The 15913-nt window shown below is 37.8% G+C and overlaps 1 protein-coding gene across 1 annotated transcript; it reads left to right on the top strand.

The window, feature by feature from the left end:
* The first annotated feature begins 1955 nt into the window (after positions 1-1955).
* On the top strand, positions 1956-3701 carry LOC117069455 (T-complex protein 1 subunit eta-like). The gene is given in 2 exon segments (XM_033187701.1): positions 1956-2263; positions 2266-3701. Coding segments are annotated over 2 exon segments (1530 nt in total). The 5' UTR covers positions 1956-2010; the 3' UTR covers positions 3543-3701.
* The last annotated feature ends 12212 nt before the right edge of the window (positions 3702-15913 follow it).

Here is a 15913-nt window from a genome sequence, read left to right as displayed (position 1 = left end):
TGAAAAAGTGAAGCTGAAAATTATTTTAAATGGGGTATTTAGTAAGAACTGCTTTCCTGAATCAGCTTAATGTCTTAATGGTTGGGTCCTGGGTAATCACATACATATCTTGTTACCTAATCATAGAGGCTTATTAAAGCAGAAGTTTATTTTTCCATTTCTCTTCACATCATTTTTATCTCTTCATGTTACTTTCTCATTCTGTGGAATCCTCTTCAAGAAAACTAATTTTTGTTTACTCAAAATATGCTTGTTATGGACTCTATCACATCTTCACTAATCCCTTACTATTGTTTTATGGTGCTAAATCCTTCTATGGTTGTAATTAGTGTGCCCCTTCAGTAGTACTTGGGTATTCTATGTATAATATCTGAAATAGAAGTAATTAAAGGAGATAGGGTACAATAAATCTTCAAGTGTGAAAATCCTGATAGAATAAAAATAACTGTTACCACATTTTGAGTGGGCTTTCAGCAGCATCTCTTTGTCCACAGAATTTAGCAAAACCTATTTACCTGGTCTCCCCATTTCAAAAATAACAATCTTGTCTCCAGTTTTAAGTTCAGTTCAGTGATTCTCTTAATGACATTCGACAAGGTTCTTTCTAATGCAGAACTTCTAAAATACATCTCCTAACTACCAAGGAAGAATATCTTTCCAGCCCAAATCAATCCACTTGTAGGATACGTGTATTTATGGAAAACAAAATATATTTAGTTGCACTTTCCCAGTGATTTATTTTATTATTTGATAAATTCTTTATCCTCATTTCTGATTGATTGGCATTTGGCAGTTATTCCCCAGACTCTCCATTGAGTGACTAATGACCAATAAACAAAACGTGCCAAGGACACTGTAATTCAAAGAAATGCTGCCAGTTAAGAAAACTTGTTTGTAAAGTAAGTATGATTTTATTTTATTTTATTTTACTTTATTTTATTTATTTATTTTTTTTGAGATGGAGTCTCCCTCTGTCGCCCAGGCTAGAGCGCAGTGGCGTGATCTCCGCTCACTGCAAACTCCGCCTCCTGGTTTCACGCCATTCTCCTGCCTCAGCCTCCCGAGTAGCTGGGACTACAGGCACGTGCCATCACGCCTGGCTAATTTCTTGTATTTTTATTAGACGGGGTTTCACCGTGTTTGCCAGGATGGTCTCAATCTCCTGACCTCGTAATCCGCCCGCCTCGGCCTCCCAAAGTGCTGGGATTACAGGTGTGAGCCATCGCGCCCGATGGAGTAGTATGATTCTATAATGTGAATAACAAGAACACTTTTCTTAAAGCATAACCTCAAGGCTGTACCATAAAGGAAAAGCAAGTCCATATTAAAGCCCTACTTTCACTACTTAATTTTATTGCACTTTATTTGTGCTTCACAGATACAGTATTTTTCACAAATTGAAAGTTTGTGGCAACCTTGTGTCAAGTAAGTTCATATTTCCAATAACATATGCTCATTTTGTGTCTCTACGTACATATTGGTAATTCTTGCAATACTTAAAACTGTGTCATTATTATTATATCTGTTATGGTGATCTGTGATCACTGATCTTTGATGTTACTATTATAACTGTTTTTGAGGCACCACAAATTGTGCCAAAATAAGATGTAAAACTTAATCAGTAAATGTTTGTGTGTTCTGACTGCTCCACTGACTGGTCATTCCCTTGTCTCAGTCCCTCTCCTTGGGCCTCCCTATTCCCTGAGACACAACAATATTGAAATCAGGTTAATTAATAATCCTAGAGAAAGGAATAGTCACACAACTCTCACATGAAATCAAAAGCTAGAAATGATTAAGCTTAGTGAGGAAGGCATGTCAAAAGCTGACGTAAGCCAAAAGCTAACCCTCCTGTGCCGAAATTAGCCAACTTGTAAATGTAGAGGAAAAGTTACTGAATAAAATTAAAAGTGCTACTCCAGTGAACACAAGAATATGAAAGTCAAACAGCCAGGCGGCCGGGTCTCGGAGAAGAGGAGAGAGTAGCGGGCTGCTGAATAAGCTTCCAAAATGATGCCCACGCCAGTTATCCTATTGAAAGAGGGGACTGATAGCTCCCAAGGCATCCCCCAGCTTGTGAGTAACATCAGTGCCTGCCAGGTGATTGCTGGAGCTGTAAGAACCACCCTGGGTCCCCGTGGCATGGACAAGCTTACTGTGGATGGCAGAGGCAAAGCAACAATTTCTAATGATGGGGCCACAATTCTGAAACTTCTTGATGTTGTCCATCCTGCAGCAAAAACTTTGGTAGACATTGCCAAATCCTAATCATCATTCAAGCTTTCTGCACAGCCACCCAGCTGGCAGTTAACAAGATCAAAGAGATTGCTGTGACTGTGAAGAAGGCAGATAAAGTGGAGCAGAGGAAGCTTCTGGAAAAGTGTGCCATGACTGCTCTGAGCTCCAAGCTGATCTCCCAGCAGGAAGTTTTCTTTGTTAAGATGGTGGTGGATGCAGTGATGATGCTCAATGATTTGCTGCAGCTTAAAATGATTGGAATCAAGAAGATACAGGGTGGAGCCCTCGAGGATTCTCAGCTGGTAGCTGGTGTTGCATTCAAGAAGACTTTCTCTTACGCTGGGTTTGAAATGCAACCCAAAAAGTACCACAATCCCAAGATCGCCCTTTTGAATGTCGAGCTCGAGTTGAAAGCTGAGAAAGACAATGCCGAGATAAGAGTCCACACAGTTGAGGATTATCAGGCAATTGTTGATGCTGAAAGGAACATTCTCTATGACAAGTTAGAGAAGATCCATCATTCTGGAGCCAAAGTTGTCTTGTCCAAATTCCCCACTGGGGATGTGGCCACCCAGTACTTTGCTGACAGTGACATATTCTGTGCTGGCCGAGTACCTGAGGAGGATCTGAACAGGACAATGATGGCCTGTGGAGGCTCAATCCAGACTAGTGTGAATACTCTGTTAGCAGATGTGCTGGGTCAATACCAGGTGTTTGAAGAGACCCAGATTGGAGGCGAGAGGTACAATTTTTTTACTGGCTGCCCCAAGGCCAAGACATGCACCTTCGTCCTCCGTGGTGGTGCCCAGCAGTTTACGGAGGAGACAGAGCGGTCCCTGCATGATGCCATCATGATCATCAGGAGAACTATCAAGAATGATTCAGTGGTGGCTGGTGGCAGGGCCATTGACATGGAGCTCTCCAAGTACCTGCGGGATTACCCAAGGACTATTCCAGGGAAACAGCAGCTGTTGATTGGGGCGTATGCCAAGGCCTTGGAGATTATCCCACGCCTGCTGTGTGACAATGCTGGCTTTGATGCCACTAACATTCTCAACAAGCTGTGGGCTCGGCATGCCCAGGGGGGCACATGGTATGGGGTGGACATCAACAACGAGGACATTGCTGACAACTTTGAGGCCTTCGTGTGGGAGCCAGCTATGGTGCAGATCAATGCACTCACAGCAGCCTCTGAGGCTGCGTGCCTGATCGTGTCTGTAGATGAAACCATCAAGAACCCCCGCTCGACTGTGGATGCTCCCCCAGCAGCAGGCAGGGGCCGTGGTCATGGCCGCCCACACTGAGAGGCACCCCACCTATCACATGACTGGCTGACTGCTGGGTGCACCTACTCTCCTTGGGTTGGTTACTTCATTTTACAAGGAAGGGGTAGTAGTTGGCCCACTCTCTTCTCACTGGAGGCTATTTAAATAAAATGTAAGACTTCAGGAAAAAAAAAAAAAGGCAAACAGACTTATTGCTGATATGGAGAGAGAAAGTTTTAGTGGTTTGAGTAGAAGATCAAATCGGCTACAACATTCCCTTAACCCAAAGCCTAATCCAGAGAAAGGCCCTAACTCTCTTCAATACTATGAAGGGTGAGTGAGATGAGGAAGCTGCAGAAGAAAAGTTGGAAGCTAGCAGAGGTTGCTTCATGAGGTTTAATAAAAGCTATCTTCATATATAAAAGTTCAAGGTGAAGGAGCAAGCACTGATGTAGAAGCTGCTGTAAGTTATCCAGAAGATATAGCTAAGATCATTGATGCCATCTAAGACTTTTGGAGCAGGAGAGAAGTCAATGCTTGGCTCCAAGGCTTCAAAGAGCAAGCTGAAAATTGGATGGAGCTGGAGGCCTTTACTCTAAGTGAAGTAACTCAGGACTGGAAAGCCAAATACCATATGTTCTTAGTTACAAGTGGCAGTTAAGCTATGAGGAAGCAAAGGCATGAAAATGATATAACAGACTTTGCGGGCTTGGCAGCGAAGGTTAGGAAAGGGGTGAGGGACAAAAGACTACATATTGGGTACAGTGTACACTGCTCAGGTGATGGGTGCACTAAAATCTCAGAAATCACCACTAAAGCACTAATCCATGTAATCAAAAAACACCTGTACCTCAATAACTATTGAAATTAAGAAATTGAAAAAAAAAAAGAGTAGGCTGACTCAAAATTTAGGGGCTAATGCAGCTGGGGACTTTAAGTTGAAGCCAATGCTTATTTCCTATTTCAAAAGTGTTAGAATCCTAAGGAATCATGGTAAATCTACTCTGCCTGTGCTCTATAAATTGAACAACAAAGCCTGAATGACAGCCAATCTGTTTACAGCATGATACAATACACATTTTAAGCCCACTGTTGAGATCTACTGCTGAGGAAAAACAAAAACAAAAAAAAAACTTCCTTTCCTAATGTAACCGCTCATTGACAACACACTTGGTCATCTAAGAGTACTGATGGAGATGTCTAAGTAGATTAATAATGTTTTCATGCCTGTTAACACAACATCCATTCTGCAGACTATGGATCAAGAAGTAATTTTGACTTTCCACTCTTATTATTTAAGAAATACATTCTTTAAGGCTATAGCTGCCATAGATAGTGATTCCTCTGATGGATCTAAGCAAAGTAAAATGAAAACCTTCTGGAAAGAATTCACTATTCTTGATTCATTCATAACATTCATGATTCATGGGAGGACATCAAAATGCCATCATTAACAGTATTTTGAAAGAAGTTGATTCCACCCCTCATGGTTGACTTTAAGGGGTTCAAGACTTCAGTGAAGGATGTGTCTCCATAGCAAAGAAAGCAGAATAAGAGGCAGAGCCTGAAGACATGACTGAATTGCTGCAATCTCTTGATAAAACTTTCACAAGTTAGGAGTTGCTTTTTAGGGATTAGCAAAGAAAGTAATTTCTTGAGGTGGAATCTACTCTTGGTGGAGATGCTGTGAATATTTTTATATTGTTGATATGACAAGAACAGATTTAGAATATTACATAAACTTAGTTAACAAAGTAGTAGCAGAGTCAGAGGATTAGCTAAAATTTGGAAAGTTCTACTGTGGGTAAAATGCTATCAAACATCATCAAATGCTATGGAGAAGTCTTTTGTGAAAGGAAGAGTCAATCAATATGTCAAACTTCATTTTTGTCTTTCTTTCTTTAATTGCCACAGTCACCACCACCTTGATCAATCAGCAACCATCAAATTCTGAGACAAGACATTCCACCAACAAAAAGATTATGACTCGCTGAAAGCTCAGATGATCATTAGCATTTTTTAACAATAAAGTATTTTTAATTAAGATATATATATTATTTTTAGACCTAATGCTATTGCACATTTAACAGACTATAGTATAGTATGAACATAACTTTTTATATGCACGAGAAAGCCAACAAATTTATTTATTTATTTATTATTTTTTATTTTTTTGAGACGGAGTCTCACTCTGTCGCCCAGGCTGGAGTGCAGTGGCCGGATCTCAGCTCACTGCAAGCTCTGCCTCCCGGGTTCACGCTATTCTCCTGCCTCAGCCTCCGGAGTAGCTGGGACCACAGGCACCCACCACCTCGCCCGGCTAGTTTTTTTGTATTTTTTTAGTAGAGACGGGGTTTCACCGTGTTAGCCAGGATGGTCTCGATCTCCTGACCTCGTGATCCGCCCGTCTCGGTCTCCCAAAGTGCTGGGATTACAGGCTTGAGCCACCGCGCCCGGCCGAAAGCCAACAAATTTATATGAGTCACTTTATTGTGATATTCCTTTTAATGTGGTGTCAAAACCACACCTGTAGTATCTCTGAGGTATGCCTGTATATGTTATTGGCAGACTCTGGAATATAGTCACTTACTGCATCAGTTTGCTTGAGAATTAGGGGTTTTCTAGAATGTTGGACTTTCAATGCTAAAACCAGAAAGTCCCAGGCAAATTGGGAGAAGTCGTTCACCCTATTCTGAAGCTACCTTAGTTATGATTTCCTTCTACTCACTAGCAATATAAACTATAAAGAGAAGGTGATCACAAAAACTACTTTCAGGTACCATTTGTGCCCAACTTTACATTTAAATATTATACTATACAATGTAAGAAGCACAGAACAAGACAGGAAAAATGATTTATTGCTAACAGGCAGATTTTGTTTCTTTGAGTTTATCTCTATAGTTTAATTCTTCTTTAATTTTTACTCATTATTTATGCTTTTGAAAAATCACCCTGTTACTTTATGATCCAGCAATTCCACTCCTAGGTATATACCTAAACTAACTGAAAATAGGGACTCAAACAGATACTTGTACACCAATGTTCATTGCAGCATTATTCACAATAGTCAAAAAGTGGAAACAATTCACATGTCCCTCGACAGATGGATAGATAAGCAAGACTTGTTATATACATATAATGAAATATTATTCAGTCATAAAAAGGAATGAAATTCTGACATATGCCACAAAATGGATGGACCTTGACAATATTATGCTAAGTTAAATGAGCTAAATGCAAAAGGATGAATGCATGATTCCACTTACATGAAATATCTTGAATAGGGAAATTCATAGACAGAAAAAGTAAACTGGAGTTTACCAGGGGCTAGGGAGAGGGAGAATGAGGAGTTACTGCTTAATGGTTATGAAGTTTGTTTGGAGTAATGAAGAAGTTTTGGAAATAGTAGTAATGATTACACAACATTGTGAATGTAATTACAGTCATGTACCACATAGTCATGTTTTAGTCAATAAGGAACCACATATACAATGGTACTCTCATAAGATGATAATAGAGTGGAAAAATTCCTATCCCACCCGTTGATGTCATAGCTGTGGTAACTTTGCAGTGCAATACATTACTTTTCTATGTTTAGAAAGGTTTAGCTATGCATATACCATTGTGTTACAATTGCCTACAGTATCTATTCAGTACAGGAACATGCTGTACAAGTTTGTAGCCTGGAAGCAATAGGCTATATCACGTAGCCTAGGTATGTAGTAGGATATACCGTCTAGATTTTTGTAAAGTACACCCTATGACATTTGCATAATGATAAAACAGCCTAATAATGCATTTCTTAGAATGTATCCCTGTTACTGACATATGACTAATGTGACTGAATTGCACACTTTAAAATGATAAATTTTATGTTATATATATTTTACTACAATATAAACATACCAGAAAAATCACATCTAAGGAATGGAAAAAGTCAACAAGGAAAATGTAGGCAAAGTATTCAAGTTTATGGCTAATCTAGTAATAAAACCATTAAAAAAGTTGGGTTTGCTAAACTCAGAATTATATCTGGTGAAATATGAAGTGGATCTCTCTCTTATGCCTTCAACATATCTCCCTTTTCTATACTTAGATCTCTAGTCAAAGGTTAAGCATTTTCCAAATATATTCTCTATTACAAGTACCTTAGACATGTGTGGGTGAGATTAGCTGCTTAAGTACCAGAGGAGAGGTAGCTCTTCAACTGAAACTAATGAGTAATACCCTATGTACTTAACACCAGTCTTCAGAAATATAAGTCATCTCAGACTTGAGGTACAAAAAAATGCACTTTAGAGTTGAAATATGCCAGGAAGATGCCTCTTCCAGGCTTCATCCTACAAGGCTCCATAAACTCTGAATCTTGTTTCCAATTATCCATTCCTGTAGTAACTCTCTCCCAAATTGTACCTGCAAAAGGTTCTTTTGCATATATTAATAGAAATCCAATTTTTCTAGCACATCTGTTGAAAAGATTATATTTTCTAATTGAATCACCTTGGTACCTTTGTCAAGAATCAGCTGACTATATATAGAGAGGTCTAATTTTAGACCCTCTATTCTTTTTTTAAAATAATTTCAACTTTCATTTTAGACTCAGGGGCACATATGCAGGCTTGTTACCTGGGTATATTGTGTGATGCTCAGGTTTGGGGTGCAATTGATCCCATCACCCAAGTACTGAGCATAGTAACCAATAGTTAGTTTTTCAACTTTTGTCCCCCTTCCTCCCTCCCTCCTCTAGTAGTTCCCAGTGTCTATTGTTGCCATCTTTATGTCCATGAGTAGCCATTGTTTAGCTTCCACTTATGAGAACATGCAAAGACCCTCTGTCTTATTGTTAATCTATATTTCTATCTTTATGCCAAAATCAAAGCACTATGTATCTGATTTTAAGACACTATAATTCTTCCAACTTTGTTTTTCATTTTCAAAATTTCTCTATACTAGATTTTTTTTGTTTCTTTATAAATTTTAGAATGAATTTTTCAATTTCTACCAAGGAAAGTCTGCTAAGATTTTGACATCTTAACAGTATTGAGTCATCTAATTCATGAGCATGGTATATGTCTCCATTTGTTTAGACTTTCTTTAATTTCTCACAACAATGTTTTGTAGTTTTAAGAATACAGGACTAGTGCATATTTTACTAAATGTATTCCTAAATATTAAAGTTTTTAATTCTACTACAAATGGTATTGATTTCATTGAAATTTCTAATTGTTCACTGTAAGTACACTAAATTATTATTATGCACAGTAGTTATGTTCTATAAAGTCTCCGCAAACACTGAATTAGCAAAACTAAACCATTGTTCCTAGGGAAAATAAAGATAAAGTTCCTGCAAGTCTCTAGTAATGTTTTTATCAACAGCTCAGTACATAATCTTGTTTTATGCATAGTTATGCCTAAAGACATGTTATTTCTTATATATTGTTGACTCATTAACATTGAACTCATAGGCAACAACACTGTAACTCATGCCTGAACAAAGCTTATTTGACACACATATTTTCTTTGTAAGGCATATCACAGCCTTCCTGCACTTAAGAATACTAGACAGCACTTCTGCAATATGATTGGGGGCCATTTTGAATAGCAAAACCACCCCAAAAAAGCACAATTATGCAAAAAGTGGCATTAAATAGAGCACAAAAAGGGCACTTGTTTATAGTATGAGAGATGAAATAACAAGACAGAACAACATCTTGTTCAACATCAACAGGGAATATGAGCATCAGGTGACTTAAATTTTTCACTGCTCTGTGCATGTCCACAAGTGAGTGTGAGAGTGCCAGGAGTATACATTTGGGGGTTACAAATAAATTAAAATTGCCTAAAGCTATAGGAAAATTCCAAAGTACAGAAGCTGCTAAAATGAGGATGGTATATATAAATAGATTTCATTTTCCAATTGTTTACACAGTTCATATTGATCTTGCATGCTGTGACTTTGCTGAACTCACAAGTTTTAGTCATTTTTTGGAGAGGCCTTAGGATTTTCCACATAGATTATTTTGTAATCTGTAAACTCTTCTATACTCTTACTGATTTTCTGCATACATCTCCCATCAATTATTAAGAGAGGAATGTTGAAGTCTCCAACTATAATTATGAATTTCTATTTCTCATTTCAGTTATATGAGTTTTTGTATCATGTATTTTAAATCTCTGCTGTTACGCACATGGGTATTTGTAATTGTTATGTCTTTTTCATGAATTGATCAATTTATCATTATCCCTAGTAATATTCCTTGTTCTGAAATTTATTTTATATAATATTAATATAATCACCCCAGCTTACTTTAAAGTGGTGCATGCATATTATGTCTTTATCTATTTTTAGTTTATCTGTCTTTAGCATTAAAGTTGCTTTCTTAGAAACAGCATATAGCTGGGACTTGATTTTTAATCCAATGAGACAATCTCTTCCTTTTAGTTGGATTCTTTAGATCATTTATATTTAGTGTGAATATTGATATAGTTGGCTTCATATATCTAGCATCTTATTATTTGTTTCCTATTTTTCCCAATTATCCTTTGTTTCTTTTTTCCATTTTCCTGCTTTCTTCTGGAATAATTGAACATTTTTATAATTTCACTTTATTTTCATCATGGTCTTATTAGTTTTATCTCTTTGTTTTATTTTACTATTGCTCTAGGATTTGTCAAGGGATAATGAGACCACCACTCAATACCTCAAATAAAAAAATAAGAGAAAGGAAGAACCATGCTGATTAGACAGAGCAGAGAAGATGACTGATTATATATTTATTTAGGGGAAGTGTGGAGCTCAGGGATTGGCAGACCTTAGGAGGAATAAGTAGATTGAGATTGACATCATTTGTAGAAGTATGGTTACTGATATCCATACAGATGATAACATATCAGAACAGCAGAAAAACGATGAAAGAAAGGCAAGATATATATGTGCATATATATATGTGTGTATATATGTATATATATGTATATATACACATATATGTGTGTATATATGTGTGTGTATATATATGTGTGTGAATGTGTGTGTATATATATATACACACACACATGCGCACAAACACACAGGTGCATGAGCACGCGCACACACACACATGAATATTACTCAACCTCAAAAAAAGAAGGAAATCCTGCCATTGGCAACAACATGAATGAACCTGGGGGACAGTATGCCAAGTGAAATAAGTCAGACACAGAAGGACAAATACTACATGATGCCATTTGTTATGAGAAATTGAAAACAGTCAAACTCATAGAAAAAGAGTAGAATTATGGTTACCAGGGACTGGAGTGAGGAGGAAATGGTAAAGTATTAGTAAAAGGACACAAAGTTTCAGTTATATGAGATGAATAAATCTCAGAGATGTACTATACAATGTAGTGCCTACAGTTAAAAGAGTACTGTAATATTTTAAAATTTGCTGAGAGGGCAAATCTTATGTTAAGTGTTCTTATCACAAAATAATAATAATAACAATACATAAAGAAGCCAGGAGGAAACATTTACAGGTGATGGATATGTTTATGGCATAGATTGTGATAATGGTCTCATAGGTATATACTCATCTTCAAACTCATTAAGTTTTGTACGTTAGGTATGTATACGTTTTTGTATGTCAATCATACCTACATAATAATCCATCAAATATAATACAGTGATTTTTTTAAAACAAAATAATTTAACCATTTTTAAAGGACAGGTGTTTTGCTTTTTTTGGTTTAATAATTAATTAATACTTAAGTTAATGTTTAATCACACGTAGCAGTTAAGTGTATGGACACTGAAATCAGGCTGTCTCAATCTTGGTCCCATCATTTACAAGCTGTATGAGACTGATTCATGAACTCATTCCTTCTTTGCCCCTGCTTCCTCATCTGTAAAATGAAAGTGATAATAATATCAATTTTATAGGACTGTTGTGAACATTAAATGAGCTATATGTGTGTAAAGAACTATATCAATTATCTATTGCTGCATAACTAGCCTGTATTACAAAATATTCCAAAACTTATTTGCTTAAAATAAGAACCATTTATTTAGCTCACAATTGGGTAGGTCATAATTTGCGCTGTGCTTCTCTGGGAATTTCTTCCCCTGGTCTCAATGCAGCTTACTCCAGTGTATACAGTCCATCATTGACCAACTATTCATCCTGCTTCTGGAGTTTAACTCATTGTCGGCTCTAACGATGGAGGTAAGTAGACCTTGTGCCCCAGTCCTCCCACAGAGTAGCCTGGGCTTGTTCACAGGATTGTTTAGGCATCTAAGAGCAGCAACAGAGCAACTCCACTACTCAAGCACTTTCAAAATCCACCTGTGTTACATTTGCTATTTTTCTCATTTATCAATACAAGTTATATTTTTCTAGCCCAGTGTTAGTATAGGAAGTTACCATCTGTGGTATAGATATGAAGAAGGGACAAATTTGTAGACATTTTTTGAAATATACCATAGAACATAGTAAAATTGTAACTATTTAATACATGTTAGTTATTTTTTATTTACCTTATTGTAATATATCATAATACAATAAGCATATAGTAGTTATTATTTACAAATAATAGATAGTAATAAAATCATGTAGCCAAGGCATTATTTATTAAGTCCATCACATCAGTGCACTGTTACGGCTAAAATAAATGTCTTTGTCTTGGTCCAACTGATCTTTCACTCTGTCTCTATGCAATTATTACAACTTCAGGGGACATCTCTTGCCTCCAGTTCTATAATCACATAGTGCTGCAAAATCCCTTCTCTCTGCACTCTTCAGTGAGAACAGTTGTATAAATCACCCAGAATGTTGGCAAGAAAAGAGCTACTTCTGGGCTGAGTGCTTTTTGGAAAAAATCTTTCCTGCTACCCAGAAGTCATTTACATAGGTTAATTCCTGGGGGTTAAAATCCATGGCACCCCGTTTGCTGCTGCAGCTGTGAGAGAAACTGCCTTTTTGCAGCATCACAGAGGGATTACTGCTTAAGCATTTTATGCACACTTACATGCAGGCACTCCTGGCATCAGAAATACTGTTTATTGGTCCTGCACATTTAGGTCTGAATAGCCCTCCCTTCCTGGATTTGTTATTTTCCTGACACCAAATGTCACATTTATTGCCCCAATGAAGTATTGCCTGAATCTTCCTGGATCAAGCACTCATCTGCAAATCATTGCTCAATCATTCTCTGGTCCTACATTCCCAAACTTGATTTAATCATAGATAAGTCTGTTCATAGCCCACAAGTCTTCGCTGAACCTCAATAACCTACAAGTCACCTACTTCTCTGTGGCAGGATGATTCATTGAGATATTTATTTTACCTTGTTCTTGCTGCAGTAAGAGAATACAAAGAATAAAAGGGAAATTTTCCTCATCCTTCCTCCCTTCCAAGAATAATAATCATGTCCCTGTGATCAGTATCCCTTGATCTGTGGGAATTATTGTAGTAGGTTCTTTGTTTTCCAGAAGAGACCCTGAAGGCTACACCCTTCTCACTACCCCAACCTCACTCCACATCTTTGGGAAGAAGTTGGTACTTGGGAAACAGGGATTGACAGCCTGAACTTTGGAGAGAGAGAGGGCAAAAGAGAGAGAGATTCCTACAGAGTCAAAGTGTTTTGGGAAGGGAGGGGAATATTGCTTATTTCAGGTGTGGATAGAAGACTTGAACCCCTTTTCCATGCAGTGGCCCAGAAGTGATAAGACCTCTGATGTGGTAACACATGGGTAGCATGTCCCAGGGCCTTTGGAGCCATGGCCAAAATTTTGTAAGGGAGTGTTCATATTCAAATGGGACAAGTACAGTTGGGCAATGAACATCTTAGCAGCAACTGTGATAGAACAAAGACCTGAGTCCCCCTTTTCAAGTTTTCTACATTGTATGAGCCCTAGTAAGGAAGTAGTAAGGAAATAGCTCTGTCCAGCATCCTCTGTCCCATATGCCTACAATTAGATTTCCTCCTAGCCCTACAACAATCAAGCCAGAAAACAAGGCTATGTATTACCTTTCTCACATCTTAGTCAAGGTGCAAAATTATAGAAACATATCAAAAAATAAAATCTTCATCAAATTTCTAGGAACTGGTTTTCTAAGCTATTTTCCATCCTTGTAGTTTCTGGTTTCATGCTAGTCACCAGAAATCCAGGGATAAAAGAAGATACACAGTAGTAGCCAGGAATTAGTGGGAGCCTAATATGTCAGTGCTAAAATCTCATCTAGATCTGGTACACAATAGCCAGCTGACTGGCACCAGTAGGCCTGTTAGCAGGTGTGAGATAAAGAGAATTCAGATCCTACCATGGCTCAAAAAGCAATTACACAGAAATGTTGCTGCAGGACTTAACATTAAAACTCTCCATCAGTTCTAGTTGGCTCTAACCACCAGTCCAAAGGCAATTTTCTCCCAAACTTTAGGCATTATAGATTCCCTCTTTCCCCTTGAACCTGAAAATCCAGCTGTGTTCTCTCGCTTCTGACATCAGCATTCCTGGCTTTGATACAGCCAACCATCTGGTTGATGAGGCATGAGGCAGAATGGAATCCAGCTCACTGTTCCCTGCTGTTTCCACATGAACATTACAAAATCCACTGGCATCAGCATGGATGAGGAGCCATGACCCAGACTTACAAGGAATTAGCACATTAAATTGACCCTGGGTCATAATTTCTGATGACTATGAGGGACCTTTTCATGTTGAGATGAAGGTGGCTCTTGTGATAACCTAGAACTTTGGGAAACACTTTTTAGTCAGATGATCTTTACAGGAAGTTCGCCAGTTGATATGACATCTTCAGTACAGGTGGTAGACTAGGAATCTAGACTGCTGAGAAAAGGAGTTTAAGGATTTTAGCTATTTCATTGCTTCAAGTGTGAAATATATCTGTTCATTTACTGTTTGAATTTAGATTTCTGCATAAACTGCTTTTATTTTTTTCCTACTCCTTTTCAACATCATATCTGTAAGTACCAAATTTCTGCCCATCAGTGTAAAGCATTTTTTCACTTCCCACCCCCAGCCTCACTCCTCCAGCTTTTCTGTCATTTCTGCCTTTGGAAATTATAAAGGGAGAGGAGAGACAATAACAACAACAACAACAACAAAAACAAAAACAGGAGTCAGAAGGGCAATATGATTTTGTAATTAGAGAACCTGGATTTAGTCTGTTCTGCTATTTACAAAATGAAGTGGTCTTTGTGTACCATCATTTGAACTCTGTGCCTCACATTCCCAATCTGTAAAATAGGGGAAAAAATAGTAAATGATGAAAGGAGTGGTCTGTGTAAACTAGAAAGCCCTTAGAGATATTATTTATTTATTAAAGGAAAATTGAGAAAAGAATTTTGAACTTCTTATCACACCAGAAGTAGAGGCAATAAAATTAAAGTTGATAAAGAAAACTGTAGTTTTTCCTTTTCATTTTTCTCATGAGCCTTGAAGTCGGGTCTATACCTGTTTGGTTTACTTCTTTCATTACAGAGATGAAGTATCTGAGTAGGTTTTCCCCAGTGTAAGTAGAGTTCTCTCTCTCTCTCTCTCTTTCTCCCCTTCTCCCCCACTCCCTCCCTCCCCCGCCCCCCATCCCCACCTTTCTCCTTTCTCTCTCCCTCTCTGCAGGGAATAGAAATTTGGGATTCAGGAAGCAGCACCAGTCCTCTACTCATTTACCTGCCTGTGGCCAGTTTGTGTTTCCTGGACTGTTCAGTTGCCCTTCTCTAGTTCTCCTTTGAAACTAAAATATATTAAAAAAAAAAAAAAAAAAAAAAAAGGCCATCCACAGCCACTGCCTTGCTCAATGTGACTATGCAAACCTATTTTATTCTTACTTTGTATTCAGGACACACGCACTCCTCCTCCTGTAGTATTTGCTGATATACTTTGCACTCCAGCTGCTGCAATATTTAAATCAGTGATTCAGTATACAGACCACACAATGTGCCACTACACTCCAACAGGCAAGGTCTGTCTCTCCATGGGGACAGAGGATCTAAGCATCTGTCATTCTCCTCCCATCGCTTATAATTAACCACACACCCCTTTACACATATAAATATTTATGTGCAAAAATAAAATTCCCTGGTGCTTTAAGCCAATCTCTCTTCTCCTCAGTGAGCTTCAAAAGTTGCCAAAATAAATTTTTTACTTAATTTGAGAGTCTGTAAGAAACTCTTTAGTGTTAAGAACTTAAATAATTATATTCTGAGAAAATAATTTCAAACCTCAGACTTCTAGAAGGTAAGCTCCATGCGGCAGGAATCTTTGTCTCTGTCACAGATATATCCCATGTGCTTAGAAGAGTCTCTGGGATATAGTGTGAGCTCAATTAATATTTTTTAAATGTTGAAGGATGAAATGTACAGGAACCCCAATTATAATACATGATTCTGTTGTTTAGGATGAAGAATTTAAGACT

The sequence above is a fragment of the Trachypithecus francoisi genome, unplaced genomic scaffold, assembly GCF_009764315.1.
Source record: "Trachypithecus francoisi isolate TF-2019V2 unplaced genomic scaffold, Tfra_2.0 Lachesis_group3, whole genome shotgun sequence".
In the NCBI taxonomy this organism is placed as follows: Eukaryota; Metazoa; Chordata; class Mammalia; order Primates; family Cercopithecidae; genus Trachypithecus; species Trachypithecus francoisi.
Note: the sequence above shows the minus strand (reverse complement) of the source record. Positions and strands in the feature narration are given on the sequence as shown.